This window comes from Pocillopora damicornis, chromosome 5 (assembly GCF_964200805.1).
Source record: "Pocillopora damicornis chromosome 5, jaPocDami1.2, whole genome shotgun sequence".
Classification (NCBI taxonomy): domain Eukaryota; kingdom Metazoa; phylum Cnidaria; class Anthozoa; order Scleractinia; family Pocilloporidae; genus Pocillopora; species Pocillopora damicornis.
The window spans coordinates 23,136,183-23,161,539 of NC_142674.1; the positions used below are offsets into that span (position 1 = coordinate 23,136,183).

Sequence of the window (25,357 nt, forward strand, 5' to 3'; positions counted from 1 at the left end):
AAACTCTTACGCATCTTTCATGCTCTCCAAACTTCCCGCGTTCTTCACATCTCGATGATCGCACACTGACGTATGAATCAATTGTTAATTGAAAGCTTTTTGCCGATGTTCTTTTCAATCACAAGACAACATTCTTCAATAATATAAAGGTAAAGTAAACAGCCATTTCGTTCCAATCCTGCCGTGTTTATTATATCGAGTCGTACAGTACACGCAAGAATTAGATGCAAACAAACTACTGCATTCGAACTATTGAAATTGTAACAATAAATCTTTGCTTCTTCTGATGCGATTGTCTCTTACTGAATCTAGCAGTGTTCGACTTTCGCGGAAAAGGTTCAAAAACGACCTTTCTCCGAACATTGAACTAAATGCTTGCACATTTGCAAGAGGACAAAATAAGCTTTGCAGAAAAAATATTTTGCCTTCAAAAATCCATGTATTTTAAATCATGCTGAGAAAATGGCATACAATTTGCATAAATTATCATACAACTTTTGACATTGAAACAGACTGGGCCTGAATGGACTGGAGTTACAAGGAAACATTTCAAAGATAAAATATTCCATTTACTATAGGCAAGATATCCAGAGAATCTGGCTGAAAAAGAACAAATACAGAATTAATTAGAATTTTTAACCAAACTGTACCCCAAAACCATAAAAATTGACCCAGATTATTGAAATATTTATTCCTCACCAAGTATTTACACAAGGGAAGTAAGCTATACCTCAATTGAAACAGCAATAAATAAGCTTTCCTGAAATGCATGTTTCCTCTCCAAGAAAAAGGAAATAACCTCATTGAATGTTTTCAAACCAACATTAATTAGCACACAATATCAACAAAATTTGAACTGTGAATTAAGTGATACCCAAATAATAGAAAGTATTGAGGCAAAAATTAACTTATAAGGTTCCTTGTTATATGGGCAACATCTCCATAAAAATTAGTTGGAAAATAACAAATCTGAGATGTGTTACACATATTTAGTGAACACTGATTGAAGTACAGACTAATAAGTCTTACCTTAACATCATGCCCAAGCCCAAATTTACTAATCCCTCTTGCAGAATCCTTCCCAATGTAAATTTTGAAGTCTACAGTGCAACCATTGGAACTATCAGCAAGTACCCACAGTTTTATTCCCCGATTAATTTGTTTGTCCTTTATATGCTGCTGGATGCCAGACCTGTGAACAGCATAGCTGTTAGTGTGCTTAACAATATCATTCACCAATTCTTCAGTAAAAAACACAATAGCGGTATGCATCCTACCCCTGAGCAAAGGCTGTTCAAATTGTATCCCAGGAGGACATGCAGGTGTAAAGGGAGGGTGGAAACTGATCCCAGGGATTTCCCTCATTCTCATCATCATAGGATTTGTAAGTAACCACTGGGGGTGGGTCCTCTGGGGATGAGCCTGCATGTTTTCTGGCTCTACGACCACCAAAACCTTTTGTAAAACCTCGAGCTACTAAAGGATGAGCTCTAGCACCTCGAGTATCACAGGTACCTTGGCTGGCAGGTACCTGTTTAGCCCTAAGAGGACAACGTGACCTTGCAGGGTTGTAAAACTTACCTGTGGCATGGGATGTGGAAGGCACTGGATAAACAGAAACACCAACATCAGTGTCTTCACTCTCCATCTCACCCTCACTCTCACTAACCACTGAAACATCTCCTTTACTCCAATCAGGATATTCTTCATCCTCTCTTTCCTCTTCCATGTCTCCTTCCGATTTACTTAAAGGGCATGCGCATGTAAACCCGAAAAACGTTCATTTTCTTTCCACATAGATGTTTAGTAAATATATCAAGTACACCAAAGGTACCATTCGTTTTTTCTCAAAAGTCCATTTTCACTTTGTAAAAGCTCTTCCAAATTCGAAATATTCGTCATTTTGAATGGCGCCATCTTTCCTGTGACGTCACGGGTGGAACCTCCAAAGTTTCGTTTAATAATCGCGTGAGACACGGAGTCTTTTCCACAGCCGTTGTTTGCCGGTCTCGTCATGATTTTTTTACTTACAGTTTGCTTCAATATACTCAGTTTTTTCATAATGGTAAAGCGTTGTGTCGTCCAGTTTTTTACTGATTCAAACAAAACTGGGCATACAACGCAAATATTTCCAAATGACACAAATTTGAAGCCACAATTTGTGAAACTTGTTCAAATGAAAATAGCCGATTTCGTCGAGCCGTTCGAACATTCTGTTGTTTGTAGCAGTCATTTTTCTCCCTGGTGTTGTACCGACAATTCAGGCCCTACCAGAAGCAAATTATTCGGAACTATAAACAACTAGCTGTAGTACTGTATTATTAAATCAATGACAGAAACAACTCAAGCAAGTCGATCTCAAAATGTAACAAAACAGATGAAACGGAAAACATTTAGCTTGCTCGTTTCCGGTGTGATTCTCTATGCCTTACTGCTGCCTGTACGCGTAATAGGCCGTCTCCAGCACCCAGAAATCGAGGCAAATTGACTAAAAACCTGGATACTCAGTGATACAACTTATCTGGGTTTCAGACCCTCGCTCCTCTACTTTTTGCCACAATTGCCCGATTTCCGTACAACAAACACATTAATGAGTTGTCGGCATTGCTTGACAAGTTCCACACTCGCACCTTTGACAATTTTATATAAAACCCCCTCGGAAGCTCAGCGGGTTTAAAAAATTTCTGTTGCATTCTTTTAGATTGTGCCCTTGCTTTATTGGATTTTCATATCAAGTACAAATAAATCACACAGTAAATTAGATACCAGTCTGAGTTTCCGAGGAGGTCGCATCGCTGTCAACATGTTCTGCATTGTATTCGTGCGGATCGCTTCGGTGAACCCTACGCGGCTCATATTGTTAAGGACGTAGCTCAGACTCTCCTAAAGATTCTGGATCATCCCCATCGCCGTCATATACTAAGCTTAGGGCATTCGAGTCGCTATCTTCTGAAAAACATCTTCGAACTACCGCTACTTACACGAGCTACCACAGCAGTTCTACTAGGGAATGTGTGTTGCGCAATATTTTAGTTCCACCGCTTACGTCACGACTCTCGCTATTATTTTTACCGGAAATGGAATTTCAGTTGAAAATGCCGATTTTCTCCTAAAATAAGTCGAGTTGGACAAAACGAATTTCAGATTCGTTTTCTACGCCACTTTTTACATAGTATGAGAAAAACATGTATTTTTGGGTTTACATGCCCTTTAAGAGATGAAATATTATTTAAATTTCTTTGTTTGACCTCTGAAATTTTGCCTTGAAACAAGGACAAAATGAGATAATCAACCTCAAAATACATAAAGCGCAACATATATCAAAAGCCTTTCACTTACAAAGCATCACCAGTATTTTTCAAGAGCAAAACAATTCAAAGGGGAAACCCCGAAACTGTCATTTTATATCATTCCACTCATTCTTGAGCATAATTTGCTTGTTTTGTGAAATTTTGGCATGTAACAAGTAGAACAACATCTAAAACACATACAGAAAATATAAGATAACGCTCAGGTCGATATATATACAACTATCGTTTTAAAAATAAAAGATTTTATTTGATTTAGTTCGGACGCACACATTCGATCTGTGATCGGCTGATAATTTAGGCCGTTGCGTTCTAAAATTCCATTGAACATTATTTACTATGTCGCTTGAAAATCATGTTTGATCACAGTATATATTGCTTTACATTCACAAATATACATTTACAGGTTTGTCTCTAGGCAAGGATTCAAACAAGGATTCGTGCGCGAACAGTAAAAGTAAATATAATTTTACACTGTTTCAACACCACACGCGTCACGCATTTGAATATCGAATGTTTACAGATTACTTACCTTGATTCTTCGCCAAGATTTTTCATTTTTTTGTGTAATTCGGATTCCTCACCGCTAGACATACCACCATGCTCACTTCCATCGTCAAAAATCATCTCGAAAGCCCCAGCTACGCTGTATCTCTGGCTTAGACGCCAGTGTCACAGATTGAAATCGCACGAAACTGACTTTCAGAACGGGCTCCCAACGTCACGTTTGATAGTTCGCAGCTAAAACTCGCCATGTTACGGCCGAAATTTCAGAACGATCGGATGTAATGCGAGCATTTCAGAAAAGGCCAACGTCATCGCGCAGTTTTGCACTATCGGCCCAAGGGTTGACACGGTAGAGAATCAAGAATCGGCAAAAGGATCAATCATTCATGTCGTTACATATTATCTTGCAAATAAGGGACGTCACGTTGTCTCACCTCCGTTCCTTGGCGGAGGGAGGGTACAGGGGGGTTTACGGGGAGGGTACAGGTAATTTTGACCAATCATAACACGTGTAGCGTCTCTCATATAAGGGGTCAACAAAAGCGAACCTTTATGGAATCAATTAACTGCATTTGATGAGAAGGACGGCAGAAACCATCCTTCAAACTTCTGCCCCAAGAATGATGGTCATACCTCGGCAAGGTCCTAGAAGAATATCTCGATGCTCTCTGGGAATCATGAAGCTGTGCCTCTCGTTCTTCTTGTGGTTATGTCAGTTCATCATGAGGCTGAATGATCAGAATGAGCCTGAAGCAGTTGAGCACGATTATTTTGAAGGTGAGACCACCTTCGTTTCGATATGTAACAAAGTTATTTTGATCTAAATTGAATTTCAGTAATATTTCTTATCACTTCGTTGAATTTAATGTGGCTCACTACATCGTCACTTATTTGTGAGTTTTTCATTTGATTGAGCATCTGTCGCATCCGGCGAATGTTTTAGCGCCACAACACAATCAAATTTTTACGATGTGTACCTGTCAAGCACGGCATCATGCATTGCTAAATATAGAACCTTGTTCACCCGCACAGTTGGGACACGCTTGGCATGTTCTGCTGCGCTTGCGCATTAAGGTATCAGTGTCAGTGTCGATACACATTTGAATACATGGCGACTGCGAGGCAGAGGAAAGTCCTAAAACGATACTCCGACGATATCTTTTCGACGGGGCTTTTATCCAGAAAGGAGACAAGAACAAAAACCAACGATCGTAAACTTTATCCTGTCGTTGTGACAGTCGCAGAAAAAGTCGCAAGGTGAGTGAAAACTCGCAACGTTGGATATAGTAAACAGTTACGTTAAATGCGTGGCGAGTATAGCGTAATAAGGAAACTGTATTCTGGCCGAAAGGACGACCCAGCCACTCGTGTAGAAGTTCAAGTCAATCACGATGTATTTGATGAAGAGCTTGCTTTAACAAGGAAGTCAAAGAAAGAACGGGAAAAGACTGTTTATTGAATTAGTTCCAACCAGACTTTGAACCATTTGCTCAGAATTATATGGGACGAACGAATTTTTAACGAAAATGGTGATTATGCTTTTGTCACTGAGGGAACTGTGCGTTTCTGGTTGTCTAAGAAGACTCCAATCCAAGAATTGTAGGCATTGGGGGAAATACATCCGATCAGAAAGAGAGGACAGTTTGTGTGTTGTATTTACATTTGTTAGGGGCGATGGGAATAAGCATTACTATGCCAAAAGTAAATTAATGTTTGTTGTTGTTGAAAATACACATTTTTCATCTCTCCTAAATTTTACATTTACAAAAAAGAAAGCTGAAATTTCTGATTTGGTCCTGTAAAAGTAAAAATGTTCTCATGTAATACCGTAATTTCTAGCCGATTACCAGCGGGTAATCTGTTAATTTTCCCACAAACAGTAGTTGGTGCGGCTTACAGGAAGGTGCGGGTAGTACGATAATTTCTAAAGCTTACGGTATAGTTTTAATACTCTATGCAGGAAATAACAGAGATGGTAAGATCCTCTGAAGATATTCTTCAAAAAACCTGTGCAATAACTCATTTTTTTCGCGCAGATTGCTCATTATAATAAGAGACTTATATCCTCTCGATGAGAGCTGCTGCAAATCGAAAACATGTGAAACTCGATAACAAAGCTTTTATCTAGCTTGTACTCTTACTTTCTTACCTTGTCAATTTCACAGCTTCTTTCTTTGTTTAGTTCAAAAAAACAACTCACATACACGGGTAGTGAACTTGAAAATAAAGGAACTTAATTGGGAAAAAGCTGGCCTCAGAGCAATTCACGCGGAAAAAATGATGCTGACATGTTTATTTCGTGGCGCCGCATAATTGACGGCAAGACAAAATTTTCGACGCACCAGTGAAGTTTTCTTAGCTAGCACTGTCTTGAGTTAAAGAGTATTCTCCCGTTTCAAGCGATTTCTTCGACTCGTAGATCTTGAGATATCGATTTTTTTTAGAACAGATTTTTATATGTGGTTATCATTCTCAATGAAACAGCGAAGACAAAAAGAGTGGAAATTTATATTGCATGCTAAAGAATATCATGTCAACAAAAACAAAGGAACTTTTGTTTTTTTCTCGTTATTGCAAAAATTGACTGATGCAGGTAATCTGTAGCTTTGAAACTTAGCTACACACTGTACTGTAACTAGAAACACCTGATGATGAAATGTGATATATATTGTCTAGGTAACTCTGTGAAGACCTAGTACAACATTTTGGCCCCCATATATCTTCCCATATTATAAAGTGTGAGCTACAAGTTTGGTGATTGCAATGTTTGCATTGCTTGGTGCAGGTCTTGATTGAATGACCTGAAATGGAACATTTACTACAGTGGTGACTGTTTCATCCTTTCATACCCAGCTGCTTCCAGAAATTGAATTTGATATTTCTTTTGAAGAAGTTGCCATAGAGTAGTAATACCTCTGTGGTTAGAGAATCTAAAATAATTATTGGAAGTCACATCATTATTTTGTCTATACCCTGCTGATTAAAATATGCAACAATTTTACACAACTTTGTTGTTACATCTTTAACTCAGTACAAGGATGAGAAGATCTTAAATCATTCCACTATTTTTCTTCAAGGTGATTGATCAATCCATTAGTTGGAAAATCAAGTTTTAAATCTCAGATGATTTCCTTGAACCCATTCCATAGCAGCTCAAGCTTTTCTGACTTCTTGTTGCCTGGCAAAAGTGCGGATAGTTAAATATTTTACATCACCTTAAGTATTTCAGGACCCGTTTGATTTCTGGAGTCCAGTTTTTTTTTTGTCTTTGTGGATCCTCTATTCAAAAGAAATGCCCAGATGTTTTAGAAAGATTTCATAACCAGTCATGTTTAAAATTCTCTCATGAAAATCCATTATTACATGTGGCATTCTCACAAACATCCTTTCTCCTTATTTCCTTGATTAAAAGTTCAGTCAAATTATCTGATACACAAAGAAATAAATGTAGGGTGTCATTAATTACATGACCAAGTGGTGTGAAATTCAATAAAAGGGTTTCCTTGCAATTGAACTTTTTTGATTTGGCAAATTTGGAAATTTCCTCCAGTGATGTAGCCCCCTGAAAACTGTTGGAAAGTGACCATACCCTTTTGATATGCCTCTGGTTATGAGGAAATTTGCACCAAATGCATGCATACTCTTGGTTAGCTCCCCCTAACCCACAAACACAGGCTGGGAACTTTCAATCCCCACCAAAAAAATATTTGATGTTGGAGCCTTTACCCCTTACTTTTACCTTATTTAATTTAGACATTTCTTCTGTTAGATCAGCCAGGCTTTCCTCGAGATTGTTTTAGTTCTCAGTTGTCTTAAGTATAGCAAGGACATAATTGCCCTTTTCATTCATTGCATTTCCTTTTTTTGTTTTTAATGGAGTATGTGATATTTACTAGTTTCAGTCTCTTTCCAATGCATGTACCATCTCCACTTATCTTGAGTTTAATTATATCTCCTTTTAAATCTTCTTTTCCTTGTAAGTTAACAATCTGCCCTTCAAGACTCTCTTTGAAGCTGATTTGCATACTTTCTGCTTCTTCTGGAGATTTCTTATTCATTGTATTTATCAGCTGGGTTGTCTAGTAAGTGTTTGGGATAAACTCAGACTTCCTTGCCATTTCATGGCATGCTTCGTTGGAAATGTTAAATTTGTCTTTTATATAAATTCAGTATTTTATGTCATTAACCTGAGCATCTGTTAAGTCACTGTAATCAGAACCTGATGGTGGCATATGATCCTTATCAATTAGATCAAAAGTTTTGTACTGTTCTGTGTCATCATTGAACACTTCTACTTTTGAAGCCACAAATTTGTACATTCCAAGAGAGGTTAGAGTGGCTTCACATTCTTATTTCATTTGCTTCCCTATCTCATTTTGGTGTTACTTGGAGTGCTCATTAAAGGATCTTTTCTCAGGGCGCATTACACCTCTCTTACTCATCTCTGCAATTCTGTGAACTAGTCCTTGGAATCTCTTTTTGTGATACCTGTAGCTTCTCCCTGTGTCGTCGAGCTTTTACACAAGTTTCTGTCGCTTGGTAATTTCATTCTTCAAAGATTCTTCTGGCGTTCGTTTCTCCTCTCTTAAATCTTGATTTATTTGAAAATAACTTGACGGAGTAAGCACGGTCACGCCACTTATCAGTGAGCCTCTTAACACCGAAACCTCCACTTTCCTTCTTTGTTCGCTTTAGCTAAGCACACATGGTCGCAATCTTTTTCCTTAAGACATTTGGTATTTGACTGTTGACGAGGATGCCTCAAATACCCGTTTGTTGCATGATTTTCTCCTCAACTGCAGCGAAGGAAGATTCGCTACTTCCCTCTCCATTCTCTTTGGCAATTGTGTAGAGAAGATAGCCGAAAACGACCGGCATCAGACATATTCGAGACTTACTAGCAACAAAATTTTTGTATTATACGAAATTCCGTTTCTCTTAGGACAAAAGGAAAAAGAATCACATCGCTTAAATTATTTAAAAGACAACCTACTTGTTAATACGAAGGTAACGAATGGCCGGAAAATCTTGTTTTTGGACCCTCTGATCCTTCTCCCACGACTTTTACGGATCTGCAGAAGACCAGAAGTAAATCTTGTGAGAGCACTCGAACTTGAGCGGCCATTTGACTCATCTAAATCGGTCGCAACCCAGACAAGCTAACCAAAGCATAGGAAGTTTCTCGCTCCATTCGAATGTGGCGGCAACATTGAGCTTCGGGCGTGCGCAAAAGAGCTAGGACCCATTCTTACGCGCAAATCGTGATACGACACTGTGAACGCTTTCCAAAATTACCACTGTAATTACTCGATTAAACGCCGCCCTCGAATCAACGCCGCCTTCGAGTAAACGCCGCATTTTAGAGCAGAAATATTAACAAATTTTTTAATTCAGATAGTCAGTTGCCATAAAATTGTTTGCAAAAAATAAAGTGGATTTTAAATAACCGCCGCCCTCGTATAATCGCCGCCCTCGAATAATCACCACACTCGAATCACGAAATTTAATAAACAAATTTATAAACGCCGCAGCCTTTAATCGAATAAATACGGTAATAGAAATTTTAAAAAATGAATTTTGACCCATTAAATCCTAAGGCTTTAGTATTTCAAAATAACTTCTAAAGTAGCTTTAGTATTTAATTTAATTAAAGTAGCTTTAATATTTGTCTTTAAAATTTCTTTGTTAAAATTAATCACTACCAAAACGTCACTTAGTAACCGAACCAAAGGTTCCAAATTTTGTGGTTTTGAGTCAGACAGTGGTGGGGGCGTGGTCGCCGAGACTTGATACAGGCTTTCGTTAGCAGTGAGTTTGATATGCATAAGGACGGCTGATTACCAGCTACAGTCGTAAGAATATATATGTATATATATGTTTTTGTTTTTTTTTTTTTTTTTTACATATTTCTTTCATTAAACTTTTATACCAGTTGTGAAATGATATGTGTTCTTTTTCCTTTATCTTGTCAGTCAAACTTCCAATTCCTTGCTCAGAGGATGCAGCAGATGACGGTCTTGTTTAGGGAAAGAAGATGTAAACTCCAAAGTGGACCAACCAAGATGTTTAAAGACTTGATTTGTAGAAATCATAATTGCAATCATTTCATATAATAGAAATATAATAAAAAACATTTTATATATTGTAACCATCTGAAGAAGTTTAATGTTCACATACTAACTATCATGTTGTTTAACAAATGTAAGCCATAAGTATTTTGTAATCTGTATTAAATCATACAGAGTGTCTTACACTCTATCTTCCAACCTGGTGATAACGAAACTGGAACTATAATATTCAGATGACTGTGAACATTTCGACGTCAAAGAAGTAGATTATTTTGATAGAAAACTGAGAAAAACAACACAAAAAAAGAACACGGCACAGACCACCCAGCCACCGGGCCGCCTTTTGGTTTAATGCTTGGTTTAATTTTAGTGAAATCTGTCATGGTAGTCTTTTCATTTCTTAGCGCAAATAGCAACTGGAAAATACCATAAGTTTTACTGTAGAAAAATAAAACTAAAATTATTCATTTCATAGGACTGATCGCTTATTTTGTTTGCATATTAATTAGTATCACTCGTGGTAAGTAGCGATAGAGGATCGAAGAAACCTTCGATTAAGAGCCATTTTGCGAGGAGTTTTGCTTCTGACAAGTCCTTAACTAAAGAGTAATACACGAAAGCCGATACTGAATGATTGAAAAAAAAAAGTGTAAGAATCAAACTCTGTAACCCGGATTTTATGATTAATCGCAACTCAAAGTTATTACCCACGGTAAACAATGGCAGGACAACGTCGCAAAAAAAAATTTGATTTAATGGTTTTCTCACTGATTGAAGTGGGTTTTAGTGGTTTAATATATTTTAATTTTGACGAATTATTATTGCCACTTTTTTTTGCAAATCGATTGATTTCCCTTCTCGTGCAGCTGTGCGCAGTTTTGAAATAAAGTGAATCGGAGCAGCAAACCGCATGAAAAGGTTTACGCATGAAGTAATCACGCATGAAGTGTAACATTGTATTATTTACATAACAATGCAGAAAGGAAACGCCAATGATGCGGACTAAACAGGAAGAGCGTAAGGCTGTTGAACATAACTACTTTGAAGGTGACACCAGCTTGCATCTTTCCTAATTTCTAATACGGAGAGCTAATTACCAGCTACAATCGTTTAATCATGTATATAAATGTGGGGGTAGACTACCTAAGCATAAATTACACAATGCTGTGGTAGCAGAGCTGAGTATATATAAGTGAAAGAATCAAAGAGGACGCATCGATTCTCTGTTACTCAGAGTTACAGGGAATCATGCGTGTTTCATTTTAGTCATTTTGAACTATATATATATATATATATATATATATATAGGAAGTTTGCGAGTCGATTTTCGCGTGGAACAGTGCTCAATACGTTGAAGCAGAGCAGAATAAATATTATGAGAGGAAAAAAGGACGTAACTACATGGGGAAATGTAGTTACGTCCTTTTTTCCTCTCATAATATTTATATATATATATATATATATATATATATATATGATTAAACGACTGTAGCTGGTTAGCTGGTAATTAGCTCTCTGTATCAGAAAATTAGGAAAGATGCATGAAAAGTTAACTTTACAATTATTTGCATAGAAAGATTGGAAGGAAGGAAAAATGACGATATGTTGTTAACAACGTCAAACTCAACAAAATGAAAGAAATATAAAAAAATCCACACATATATATATATATATATAAGTGAAAGAATCAAAGAGGACGCATCGATTCTCTGTTACTCTGAGTTTCGCACCTAAGCGCTCGTCAGACAGAACTTCGGAAAGTTCTGTCTGACGAGCGCTGAGCGCTAAAGTGGACCAACCAAGAATTCTAAACGTTTAGCTTTATGGAAATCATATTTGCAAACATTCCATATAATATTTGTGACCATCGACTAAATAGAGTGAATCGGAGCAGCAAACCGCATAAAAATGTTTATGCATGAAGTAATCCGTATGATGTGTGAACTGAAATTAGACAGGAAACGCTAAAGTGCATTCCTGGGTCCTCGACAAAATACACTAACTGTTGAAAAGCGAAAGCGACAGAAATCTTCCTCCGAACTCCAGCTCCAAGAATGATGATCATAATTCATCAAGGTCTTAAAAGGATATCTCGATGCTCATTTGGAATCGTGAAGCTGTGCCTCTCGTTCTTCTTGTGGATATATCAATTAATTATGATGCGGAATAAACAGGATGAGCGTAAGGCTGTTGAACATAATTACTTTGAAGGTGAGACTAGCTTCGTTTCGATATGTGACAAAATCGTTTCAATCCAAGTTGAATTTCAATAATGTTTCTTATCATTTTGTTGAGTTTGACGTTGTTAACGACACATCGTCATTTTTTCTAACATCCAATCTTTGTATGCAAATAATTGTAAAGTTAACTTTTCTTGCATCTTTCCTAATTTTCTACTACGGAGAGCTAATTACCAGCGACAGTCGCTTAATCATACATATATATATATAGACTAATTTTGACTTACGTAAGACAGTGCTCAATACATAGGAGTAGAGCGATGTATATATTGTGGGAGGAAAAAGACAAATAAAATACCAGTTCATCCTAACAGACCTACAGAACAGAGCCCTCCTACGCAACAACTAACTGTTCAATTCCGCACTGCATAAATTAGATCATATTGTATATAAGCGATGGTAAAGATCTATTCTCATTAAATCCCCTCATGAGTGGGCAACCACGAAACAGATCTTTGGGGATGAACTGGTAGTTTATTTGTCTTTTTCCTCTCACAATATATATATATATATATATATATATATATATATATATATATATATATATATATATATATATATATAACTAACTGCAGACAGTACTGTTTCGGCCTTCTGGGCCTCATCAGTGCAGTGCTGATGCTAGGATGGAGGTAAGGCAATATAGCCACCCCAAGTGATCTCACACATGTGGGATCACCTAAGCCATGCCAGAGTGCTCAAACTAGAAAAACTAGTGGGCGTGCATAATGCTAGCAGCAATGACTCATCCTAGTAGAGTGCTCAATTTGGACATGAAAGCTAAGCTTTGTATGCCAAAGAGCTATATCTAACTGCAAAGAGCTATATCTAACTTTTTATATATATATATATATATATGTTGTTGTTTTTTTATATTTCTTTCATTAAACTTTGATGTTTCTTCATCAAACATTTATATCAGTTGTGAAATAATATTTGCTCTTTTTCTTTTATCTTCTTAGTCAAACCCCCCATTCCTTGTTCAGAAGATGCAGCAGTTGACGGTCTTGTTTAGGGAAAGAAGATGTGAACTCTGAATTGGACCAACCTCAATCAAGTCTTGATTCGTGGAAATCATATTTACAAACATTCCAAGTAATATTTGTGACCATCTGACGAAGTTTAATGTTTACTAAGGGCCTTTCCGTACTAGCGACAATGTTGTTTATTTAGATAAATTTTCTGACATCACCAACATTTTATGCTGACATCACCAACATTTTATGGATGGTTTGTCACAACTTAACAAATTTGTGCTGAAGCGGCCAAGTCTTCAAAAAGCTGGACGAAAGCGACTAATTAAACGTAACCGTGATAGACTTTGTGGTATGAGCTACGACTAGCGCGTATTTGAACTAAAATCGATCTACTGAAGGCCCCCTCAGGGCCTTTCCGCAGTAGGGGAAAAAACTAGAATTGTCCGAACAAAAGGGACAGATTGACAAATTTTTGTTTCGTCTGTTGCATTAGCATTAAAAATTTCTAACCCACCAAATGCCGTCAACGCCTGATGTGTTCATAAGACCGGCCAGCATACTTTGCCAAAGGATTCCACCTCTAATTTCCGGGATTTATCCTAAGTCGTTTTAAAATTTTGGAATCCCCGCGTTTTGCAGCCAAAGACAATTTTTTGCCTTTCACAGTTTTGTTTATTGAGTCGATACTCGGGTTAGATTTTGTGGGGTTAGATTTTGTCCGTCCGCTTCGGCCAACATTTGTAAAGCTGCGACAAACCATAGGCACTTGTAAACTAATTATAGTGCTGTTTACATCATTAAAATAGTTCTTCTTGTTTATAATTAAAATTGTGTTATCCACGGGCATTTCGTAATCTCTAATAAATCATCAAAACGCATTTGTACGTATTGATGTCTTCAGTCGACTCTTCCGTCGACAGACAACGTGGTTTGCTGAAAACTCTTCAATTTTTGATGGATATGAATTAAAAATCTCAGCCATTTATCCCAGGTTGACACGTCACAGATTTGCCATGGAGTTTTATTTGCTTCACGCTCAGCCAGTTAACCAAGAGTCTAGATAGAGAGTCACCAGCATCGTTTTCATTTCATTATATTTCTTGGGTGGTAAACAGTCAAACACCTGTAAAGTGTTCCGGTTATTGCTTCCACGTCAAGGTTCAGTTGTTGAGAAAAACAGGTTTATAGACTATTATGATAATAATAACTGTTTACATTTCTATATTCTAAAGCGCTTTACAAACAATTCTATAAAAATATTAAAACGATTAACGATAAAATATGAAAAATATTACGAATACATAACATGTTAAAACTATTAAAAATGTTAAAACAAATTATAAGCCAGCTTGAAAAGATGTCTTAAGCTCGGACTTGAAAATGACTACACTCGGACTATTTTGAATTTCAAGCGGCAGTTTATTCCACCGAAGTGGAATAAAAGCGCGATCACCAAAGGTCTTAGAATTAGTTCTTGGGATCTAAGAAGGCCCTGATCACAGGAACGTAGGTGATGACCAGATGTGGAGTGTGGCTGCAGATATTCTTGAATGTATTGTGGGCCTTGATTGTTAAGAGATTTATAAACTAAGAGTAACAACTTAAAATGAACGCGATAAGTAACAGGAAGCCAGTGAAGATGAGATAAGGCGGACGAAATGTGATCAAACTTTGGAATCCTAAAGATTAATCGAGCAGCGGCGTTAAGCACCTTATAAAGACGATCTGTCTGGTACTTGGGGACGCCAAAGGGAAGAGAGTTACAGTAATCCAAATGAGAAGTCACAAATGCGTGAACAAGAGTCTTCGTGGACTCAGGACTAAGGAATTTCCTAATTTGGCGAATTTTATACAAGCCATGTAAAGCCTTGCTGCAGATCTTATCAATGTGAATGGACATACACATATTGGATTCAAACCAGGAACCCAAGTTTCGAACACTGTCGAGAGGCTGGGATGGTAGAATCACCGACGGTGATGGAATCAATTGCGTTGACACCCAGCTAAACCAGAAAAGAAATAGAGAAAGATGTTTTTCGTCATGTCACGAGCGTGGGACAAATGTCACGAGCGAAGGACAGAGAAAAGATTCCGAGTCCCGATAAGGAATCGAGCCTCAGACCTTCGCATTCCGCGCTCCGATGCTCTACCGCTGAGCTACAGAGACTCTACGGCGAGCGAGATCTATATGAACTTCGTAATATATGAACTTCGCAAGATTGACCTCGCTCTACGTAGAGTATCTGTAGGTCAACGTTTGTATCTCGCATAACTTGAGCTGAACTTCATTTGATTGTTACGTTTGTATCTCGCACAAATTAAGCTGTATTTTATTTAATTGAAAACTTTCTAGCTCAGCTGGACGCAGGATTTGAAATAGAGTGAATCAGTGCAGTTATGCAAGATTTAGTTACGCATGAGGTGTAACAAATGTGTTATTTATAACTATATATGTAGGAAGGAAACACGTTTATTCACCACAGTGCAATATCGATTTTGTTTTATTACATGATCTTGCCCCCTACTTTTAACCAATCACAACGCGTGTGGTGTGTATTTTTTTCTTTTTTCACGGAGAATAGAGTACATTCTTAGGCCTTCTACCACATAAACTAACTGAACTTGAAGAGGAGAACAACAGAAACCTTCCTCCGATCTTCTACCCCAACAATGATGGTCATAATTCGTCAAGGTCTTCAAAAGATATTTCGATGCTCACTGGGAATCGTGAGGCTGTGCCTCTCGTTCTTTTTGTGGTTATGTCAGTTCATCATGGGGCGGAATGACCAGATTAGGCCTAAAGCGGTGGAGCATAATTATTTTCAAGGTGAGACCAGCTTTCTTTCGACATGTGACAAAATCACATGTTTCCTGCCTGCATGGCTATAAATAATACGATGTGAATATAAAGTTGGGTGAGATACAAACATAATAATCAAATGAAAGTTCAGCTAAGTGATGAGAGATACAAACGAGGTTATGAAAGAAAAAGGGAGATCAACTGACTTGAAAAAACAAATATAAAATATTTATACTGGTATTTTTCATGTTTCTTCATCAAACATTTATACCAGTTGTGAAGTAATATTTGCTCTTTTTCTTTTATCTTGTCAGTCAAACCCCCCATTCCTTGCTCAGAGGATGCAGTAGATGACGGTTTTGTTTAGGGAAAGAAGATGTAAACTCTGAAGTGGACCAACCAAAAATTATACAGTCTTAATTTGTGGAAATTATAATTGCAAACATTCCATATAATAGTTATGACCACCTGACGAAGTTTAATGCAGTTTGTAATCTATAATAAATCATCAAAACTACCCCACAGTTTTAAACTTGTTTATAGCGAAACTGAAGCTAATGTTCAGATGACTGTGATTATTGTACAAAGATTTTCCTGCAAACTTAATAAACTTGAAAACTGTGAACATTTCGACGTCAAAGAAGTAGATTATTTAGATGGGAAAACTGAAAGAAAAGCAAACAAACAAAAACACAGCACAGACTACCCAGCCACCCGGCCGCCTTTTAGTTTAATCTGCATTATAATTTTGGTGAAATCTGTCAAGGAAGAAAACGTCTTTTCATTTCCTAACGCAAATAGCAATTGGAAAATAGCATAAGTTTTCCTGTTGAAAAATAAAACTAAAATTGGTCATTTCGTAGGACAGATGGCCTATTTTGTTTGCATATCAATTGGTATCACTCGTGACAGGTAACGATAGAGGATCCAAGAAACCTTCGATTACGAGACATTTTGTAGTTATTTTTATAACTAACGAGTAATGTCATGTCGGTGTCATCCCGTTTCTCTGCGTGAGTCCGAGTTGGAAAATATCTTGGCAGAGAGACACTCTGAAAGAACCAACGAAATAACAAATGGAGTTTTTTGACCATTCTAAGACAAAATCGTTTACAGCGTAGCGAAATGTTTTTCTGAAACAAAATTATCAACGCGCTAAAGCGTAGCAGAGGGAATATTAACCCTTTTACAACATTTAAACCATCGGGTTGAAAATGTTATGAAAAAATTGGTTCATACGTCAGCTGTGCGTTCATCGAGATATGAAGCACTTAAGAAGTTTGCAAAGCACTCAAGAAGCGAGAGTTTCTCTCGGCTTCGCCTCGAGTGACTCTTTACATCTTTTATGCTCTCCAAACTTTCCGCGTTAATCTCGATTAACGTACGCTGACGTAGCCGGGAACCAATTGTAAATTGAAGTCGAACTTAGTCTGACTATTAAAACATTATACTACACAACTTTAAGAACATGTTAAGAACGTTTTCGGGCTCAAATCGTAAAAAAAGCGAAGAACGTTCGGCATTCGCCCCAAAATTAGACGTTCTAAGAATAATACTAGTTGAAAATTAAAACTCTTTCATTTCACCGATTGAATGATTGCAGCTCTAAATCTCTCACGGTAAACAATGGAAAGTCAACATGGAAAAAAAAAAGGACTTTTCATTGTTTCTCTATGATTGATGTGGGTTTCAGTAGCTTTTTTATTTTGACGCATCAATATTAAAACTGTTTTTACAAATCGGTTGATTTCCCTTTTCGTTTGATAGTCTCGTTTCTATCTCGTATAACTTGCAGTATTTGAAATAGAGGTAATCGGAGCAGCAAACTGCTTGCAAATGTTTACGCAAGATGTAGTCACGCATGAAGTGTAACACTGTGTTATCTATAACCATCATGATTCAGACACGAAGAATAGGTACTTAATCCCGTCATGCTAACTTTATTTCAGGTTGTATTTGTCGTCCAGCCACCACATGAAATTGCCTCCTAATAATGCCAACCACAAAACGTGATTGCTTTTGCACTGAGGCTAAAGTGCATTCCAGGACCCTTCACAGATACACTAACTGAACTTGAAGAGGAGAACGATCGGAGCAGCAAACTGCTTGCAAATGTTTACGCAAGATGTAGTCACGCATGAAGTGTAACACTGTGTTATCTATAACCATCATGATTCAGACTCGAAGAATAGGTACTTAATCCCGTCATGCTAACTTCATTTCAGGTTGTATTTGTCGTCCAGCCACCACATGAAATTGCCTCCTAATAATGCTAACCACAACACGTGATTGCTTTTGCACTGAGGCTAAAGTGCATTCCAAGACCCTTCACAAAATACACTAACTGAACTTGAAGAGGAGAACGACAGAAACCTTCCTCCGAACTCCTGCTCCAAGAATGATGATCATAATTCGTCAAGGTCTTAAAAGGATATCTCGTTGCTCACTGGGAATCATGAAGCTGTGCCTTTCGTTCTTCATGTGGTTATATCAATCAATTATGATGTGGAATAAAAAGGATGAGCGTAAGGCTGTTGAGCATAATTATTTTGAAGGTGAGACCAGCTCCGTTTCGATATGTGGCAAAATCGTTTTGATCTAAGTTGAATTTCAGTAATATTTTTTATCATTTTGTTGAGTTTGACGTTGCCAACGACATATCGTCATTTTTTCTATCTTCCAATCTTTGAACGCAAATAATTGTAAAGTTAACTTTTCATGCATCTTTCCTAATTTTCTAATACGGAGAGCTAATTACCAGCTACAGTCGTTTAATCATATATATATATGTTGTTGATTTTTTTATATCTCTTTCATTAAACTTTTATACCAGTTGTGAAATAATATTTGCTCCTTTTCCTTTATCTTGTCAGTCAAACCCCCAGTTCCTTGCTCAGAGGATGCAGCAGATGACGGTCTTGTATAGGGAAAGAAGTGTAAACTCTGAAGTGGACCAACCAAGAATTCTAAAGTCTTGATTCGTGGAAATCATATTTGCAAACATTCCATATAATATTTGCGATCATCTGACGAAGTTTAATGTTTACTAAGGGTCTTTCCGTACTACCGACAAAGTTGTTTATTTAGATAAATTTTCTGACATCACCAACATTCATGAGACCGGCCTGCATACTTTGCCAAAGGATTCCACCTCTAATTTCCGGGATTTATCCTAAGTCGTTTTAAAATTTTGGAATCCCCGCGTTTTGCAGTCAAAGGCAATTTTTTGCCTTTCACGGTTTTGTTTATTAAGTCGATACTCGGGTTAGATTTTGTCCGTCCGCTTCGGCCAACATTTGTAAAGCTGCGACAAACCATAGGCACTTGTAAACTAATTATAGTGCTGTTGACATCATTAAAATAGTTCTTCTTGTTTAAAATTGTGTTATCCACGGGCATTTCGTAATCTCTAATAAATCATCAAAACGCATTTGTACTTATTGATGCATTCAATAAGAGTCGACTCTTCGACAGTCAACGTGGTTTGCTGAAAACTCTTCAATTTTTGATGAATATGAGTTAAAAATCTCAGCCATTCATTCCGGGTTGACACGTCACAAATTTGCCACGGAGTTTTATTTGCTTCACGCTCAGCCAGTTAACCAAGAGTCTAGACGGAGAGTCACTAGCATCGTTTTTGTTTCATTATCTTTCTTGGGTGGTAAACAGTCAAACACCTTTTCGACAAGCTGAACCCATGAGGGGAGAACACCCTTAAAGCCGTAGGAACTCTACCTGCTTTGCCGTGCGAGAATCGACTTGAAAAATTTTTATTAGTTTTACTCTGCGAGCAAGTTAAAGTAGAAAACAGGAACTATTTATAATACCGCTCTTTAAGTTGTCAGAAGAAATAAATTTTTCGGTTATTGCTTTGGCGTCAAGGTCCAAAAGAAGAAAAACAGGTTTATATACTGTATCTGTCTACGGTGGCTAACACCTGATATAATTTGGTATTCCTGTCGATACTCTACTGATTGTTACTTAATTTATTTACTGTTCTTATTTCAATTTATTAATTTAAATATTCTTTCCGCGCTTTCCGATCCGCATTTTTCCATCCGCTATCCGCATCCGTCATCCGCCATTCGCTGTTCTTCAGACACCCAGCTAAACCAGAATCAGCGGGAAAGAGATACATAATCACGGTTATGAATACGCACGTGAAAAGATGGAATAAACATCAGTAATTGCATTGTAAAACCCATTCTCCAAAGTACTCTGAGGCTACGTTCACACGGTACCGGACGAATTTTTGACCAAACATTCTGTTCACGTGGAACCGTGCGAAAGTTTCGTTCTGTTCATATGGAGTTGATAACCGGATAAAGTTTGACATTCTCTGGTGGTTTTAGCGTCTCCTAATGCGCAGAACGCTTCCTAACCCAGAGAAAAATGGCTCCCCCCGCTCTTCCGCCAGGCTATCGAGACATTTCGCCGTTATCCATTTAAACCCATGGTCTTACTTAGGAGTGCAAGTGAGTGTTTTTGGTTCGACTCGTTCATTCTTGTCTCATGTTCGATTTAGGGTAAATTTAAGCGAGTCGGAGGGGGAGATATGCGTATATTTCTTTTCTCTTTACTTCGTCCCTTCCCTGTCTATTAACCACCCCCCTAGTTAAAATTTCTTTCTCTTCCCAATCATAAAGAATAAATTTGTGACCATCTGACGAAGTTTAATGTTGATAGTTCTTGTATAAAAATTTTGTAAGCAACAAGCATTTTGTAATCTATAATAAATCCTCAAAACTGTCCCACAGTTTCCAATTTGTTGATAACGAAACTAAAGCTAATGTTCAGATGACTGTGAACATTTCGACGTCAAAGAAGTAGATTATTTAGATGGGAAAACTGAAAAAAACAAAGAAACAAACAAAAACACAGTACAGAACACCCAGCTACCAGGCTGCCTTTTGGTTTAATTTGTAGTATAATTTTGATGAAATATGTCAAGGTACAAAACGTCTTTTCATTTCCTAACGCAAATAGCAATTGGAAAATAGCATAAGTTTTCCTGTTGAAAAATAAAACTAAAATTGTTCATTTCGTAGGACTGATGGCTTATTTTGTTTGCATATCAATTGGTATCACACGCTGCAAGTAGCGATAGAGGATCGAAGAAACCTTCGATTACGAGCCATTTTGTGAGGAGTTTTGTTTCTGACTAGTCCCTAACTAACAAGTAATACACGAAAGCTGATAGTAAATGATTGAAAATGCTTTTTGTCAGTAAAAGAAAGAAAAAATTCTAAACAAGGTCTTTATTTTTTCTTTTGGAAGAAGTATAAATAAAGGTAAAAGAAATGTAAAACTATATTCCTACGGAACAATTCACTCGAGTACTTTGGGACGTACAATTTTTGAAGATGCTAATGCGGTTTTCCAAAAGATTATATTCTCATGGGCTTTCTTGAGTTGAAGAAGTAAAAACATACTTTAGCACGCACTGAAACGTAAAGTATTATCCATTTCTACGAGAACGTTATGGATAATGTTGGGTTTTGGCTCGGGGCTACGCCTCGAGCAACTCTTACGCACCTTTCGTGCTCTCCAGACTTCCCGCGTGCTTCATATCTCGATGAACGCATGCTGACGTATGAATCAATTGTTAATTGCAAGCTTTTTGCCGATGTTCTTTTCAATCACAACACGACATTCCTTAATAGAGGTGAAGAAAAACAGCCATTTCGTTCCAATCCTGCCGCGTTTATTATAGCGAGTCGTACAGTGTACGCAAGAATTAGATGCAAACAAACTACTGCATTCGAACTATTGAAATTGTAACAATAAATCTTTGCTTCTTCTGATGCGATTGTCTCTTACTGAATCTAGCAGTGTTCGACTATCGCGGAAAAGGTTCAGAAACGACCTTTCTCCGAACATTGAACTAAATGCTTGCACATTTGCAAGAGGACAAAATAAGCTTTGCAGAAAAAATATTTAGCCTTCAAAAATCCATGTATTTTAAATCATGCTGAGAAAATGGCATACAATTTGCATAAATTATCATACAACTTTTGACATTGAAACAGACTGGGCCTGAATGGACTGGAGTTACAAGGAAACATTTCAAAGATAAAATATTCCATTTACTATAGGCAAGATATCCAGAGAATCTGGCTGAAAAAGAACAAAGACAGAATTAATTAGAATTTTTTTCCAAACTGTACCCCAAAACCATAAAAATTGATCCAGATTACTGAAAAATTTATTCCTCACCAAGTATTTACCCAAAGGAAGTAAGCTATACCTCAATTGAAACAGCAATAAATAAGCTTTCCTGAAATGCATGTTTCCTCTCCAAGAAAAAGGAAACAACCTCATTGAATGTTTTCAAACCAACATTAATTAGCACACAATATCAACAAAATTTGAACTGTGAATTAAGTGATACCGAAATAATAGAAAGTATTGTGGAAAAAATTAACTTAAAAGGTTCCTTGTTATATGGGCAACATCTCCATAAAAATTGGTTGGAAAATAACAAATCTGAGATGTGTTACACATATTTAGTGAACACTGATTGAAGTACAGACTAATAAGTCTTACCTTAACATCATGCCCGAGCCCAAATTTACTAATCCCTCTTGCAGAATCTTTCCCAATGTAAATTTTGAAGTCTACAGTGCAACCATTGGAACTATCAGCAAGTACCCATAGTTTTATTCCCTGACTAATTTGATTGTCCTTTACGTACTGCTGGATGCCAGACCTGTGAACAGCATAGCTGTTAGTGTGCTTAACAATATCATTCACCAATTCTTCAGTAAAAAACACAATAGCGGTATGCATCCTACCCCTGAGCAAAGGCTGTTCAAATTGTATCCCAGGAGGACATGCAGGTGTAAAGGGAGGGTGGAAACTGATCCCAGGGATTTCCCTCATCCTCATCATCATACGATTTGTAAGTAACCACTGAGCGTGGGTCCTCTGGGGATGAGCCTGCACGTTTTCTGGCTCTACGACCACCAAAACCTTTTGTAAAACCTCGAGCTACTAAAGGATGAGCTCTAGCACCTCGAGTATCACAGGTACCTTGGCTGGCAGGTACCTGTTTAGCCCTAAAAGGACAACGCCACCTTGCAGGGTTGTAAAACTTACCTGTGGCATGGGATGTGGAAGGCACTGGATCAACAGAAACACCAACATCAGTGTCTTCACTTTCCATCTCACCCTCACTCTCACTAACCACTGAAACATCTCCTTTACTCCAATCAGGATATTCTTCATCCTCTCTTTCCTCTTCCATGTCTCCTTCCGATTCACTTAAAGGGCATGTAAACCCGAAAAACGTTCATTTTCTTTTCACATAGATGTTTAGCAAATATATCAAGTACACCAAAGGTACCATTCGTTTTTTCTCAAAAGTCCATTTGCACTTTGTGAAAGCTCTTCCAAATTCGAAATATTCGTCATTTTGAATGGCGCCATCTTTCCTGTGACGTCACGGGTGGAACCTCCAAAGTTTCGTTTAATAATCGCGTGAGACACGGAGTCTTTTCCACAGCCGTTGTTTGCCGGTCTCGTCATGATTTTTTTACTTACAGTTTGCTTCAATATACTCAGTTTTTTCATAATGGTAAAGCGTTGTGTCGTCCAGTTTTGTACCGATTCAAACAAAACTGGGCATACAACGCAAATATTTTCAAATGACACAAATTTGAAGCCACAATTTGTGAAACTTGTTCAAATGAAAATAGCCGATTTCGTCGAAACATGTATTTTTGGGTTTACATGCCCTTTAAGATTTAAGAGATGAAATATTATGTAAATATCTTTGTTTGACTTCTGAAATTTTGCCTTGAAACAAGGACAAAATGAGATAATCAACCTCAAAATACATAAAGCGCAACATATATCAAAAGCCTTTCACTTACAATGCACCACCAGTATTTTTCAAGAGCAAAACAATTCAGAAGTGAAACCCCGAAACTGTCATTTTATATCATTCCACTCATTCTTGAGCATAATTTGCTTGTTTTGTGAAATTTCGGCATGTAACAAGTAGAACAACATCTAAAACACATACAGAAAATATAAGATAACGCTCAGGTCGATATATATGCAACTATCGTTTTAAAAATAAAAGATTTTATTTGATTTAGTTCGGACGCACACATTCGATCTGTGATCGGCTGGTAATTTAGGCCGTTGCGTTCTAAAATTCCATTGAACATTATTTACTATGTTGCTTCAAAATCATGTTTGATCACAGTATATATTGCTTTACATTCACAAATATACATTTACAGGTTTGTCTCAAGGCAAGGATTCAAACAAGGATTCGTGCGCGAAAAGTAAAAGTAAATGTAATTTTACCCTGTTTCAACACCACACGCGTCACGCATTTGAACATCGAATGTTTACAGATTACTTACCTCGATTCTTCGCTAGGATTTTCCAGTTTCCTGTGTAATTCGGATTCCTCACCGCTAGACATACCACCGTGCTCACTTCCATCGTCAAAAATCATCTCGAAAGCCCCAGCTACGCTGTATCTCTGGCGCTTCGCATTGGACGCCAGTGTCACAGATTGAAATCGCACGAAACTGACTTTCAGAACGGGCTCCCAACGTCACGTTTGATAGTTCGGAGCTAAAACTCGCCATGCTACGGCCAAAATTTCAGAACGATCGGATGTAATACGAGCATTTCAGAAAATGCCAACGTCATCGCGCAGTTTTGCGCCATCGGCCCAAGGGTTGAACGTAGAGAATCAAGAATCGGCAAAAAGATTAAACATTCAAGTCATTACATATTTTCGTGCAAATAAGTGACGTCACGTTGTCTCACCTCCATTCCTTGGCGGGGGGAGGGTACGGAGTAAGGGTACCGTAATGATTGACGTTCAATACATGGTCACATTTTGCTTTTTTTCGCGCGTTTGTAATTTTGACCAATCATAACACGTGAAAGTGAACCCTTTATAGAATAAATTAACTGCATTTGATGAGAACGACGACAGAAACCATCCTTCAAACTTCTGTCCCAAGAATGATGGTCATACCTCGTCAAGGTCCTAGAAGAATATCTCGATGCTCACTGGGAATCATGAAGCTGTGCCTCTCGTTCTTCTTGTGGTTATGTCAGTTCATCATGAGGCTGAATGATCAGAATGAGCCTGAAGCAGTTGAGCACGATTATTTTGAAGGTGAGACAACCTTCGTTTCGATATGTAACAAAGTTATTTTGATCTAAATTGAATTTCAGTAATATTTCTTATCACTTCGTTGAATTTAATGTGGCCAATTACATCGTCACTAATTTGTAAGTTTTTCATGTGATTGAGCATCTGTCGCATCCGGCGAATGTTTTAGCACCACAACACAATCAAATATTTACAGTAGCCAACTTACGTTTTTAACCTAACGTATTTGGTGATCGCTTGGTAGATATGCATTGCTAAATATAAAACCTTGTTCGCCCGCACAGTTGGGACACGCTTGGCGCGTTCTGCTGC

The 25,357-nt window shown here is 37.6% G+C and overlaps 2 protein-coding genes and 1 long non-coding RNA gene across 12 annotated transcripts in view; 1 reads left to right on the forward strand and 2 right to left on the reverse strand.

Moving 5' to 3' along the window:
- LOC149046032 (uncharacterized) overlaps positions 1–4,234 on the reverse strand; it is a 50,197-nt gene extending 45,963 nt beyond the window's left edge. Inside the window, exons 1-4 of one of the 6 annotated variants that reach the window (XR_016186579.1) lie at positions 3,841–4,234; positions 1,582–1,745; positions 1,030–1,192; positions 166–596 (exon numbers count right to left, since the gene is read on the reverse strand). Coding sequence is in view for 3 of the 6 variants with exons in the window: in XM_089206369.1 (XP_089062495.1) it covers positions 550–600; positions 1,030–1,428 (450 nt within the window). In the remaining 3 variants the exon portion in view is untranslated. The other 5 variants (XR_016186578.1, XR_016186580.1, XM_089206373.1 and 2 more) reach the window with 5 other exon arrangements.
- A 136-nt stretch (positions 4,235–4,370) lies between these two features.
- Positions 4,371–18,835, forward strand: LOC149046041 (uncharacterized). 4 transcript variants are annotated; one of them, XR_016186584.1, is made up of 2 exons: positions 4,371–4,592; positions 9,788–10,355. It is a non-coding gene; the product is annotated as an uncharacterized LOC149046041 (long non-coding RNA). The 4 variants fall into 4 exon arrangements; XR_016186586.1 differs by lacking the exons at positions 4,371–4,592; positions 9,788–10,355 and adding exons at positions 4,884–5,072; positions 18,774–18,835; XR_016186585.1 differs by lacking the exon at positions 4,371–4,592 and adding an exon at positions 4,886–5,072.
- A 2,308-nt stretch (positions 18,836–21,143) lies between these two features.
- LOC149046042 (uncharacterized) lies at positions 21,144–24,788 on the reverse strand. 2 transcript variants are annotated; one of them, XM_089206374.1, is made up of 4 exons: positions 24,276–24,788; positions 22,999–23,636; positions 22,447–22,517; positions 21,144–22,017 (listed from the first exon to the last, which is right to left on the reverse strand). In XM_089206374.1, the coding sequence occupies exons 2-4, from the start codon at positions 23,144–23,146 to the stop codon at positions 21,967–21,969; spliced, it is 270 nt and encodes an 89-aa protein (XP_089062500.1). In that variant the 5' UTR covers positions 23,147–23,636; positions 24,276–24,788; the 3' UTR covers positions 21,144–21,966. The 2 variants fall into 2 exon arrangements, 1 of the variants encoding a protein (XP_089062500.1); XR_016186581.1 differs by lacking the exons at positions 21,144–22,017; positions 24,276–24,788 and having other exon boundaries at positions 22,034–22,609; positions 22,999–23,138.
- Positions 24,789–25,357: the final 569 nt, after the last annotated feature.

Bases quoted from the DNA above. Each gene is read 5' to 3' on its own strand.
- LOC149046042 (XM_089206374.1), bottom strand. From the start codon at position 23,146: ATGGAAGAGGAAAGAGAGGATGAAGAATATCCTGATTGGAGTAAAGGA. The intron at 22,518-22,998 runs GTAAGTTTTACA...GTTGCACTGTAG, and splicing joins TTCCACATCCCATGCCACAG to ACTTCAAAATTTACATTGGG. The intron at 22,018-22,446 runs GTAAGACTTATT...GTTCTTTTTCAG, and splicing joins GGCTCGGGCATGATGTTAAG to CCAGATTCTCTGGATATCTT.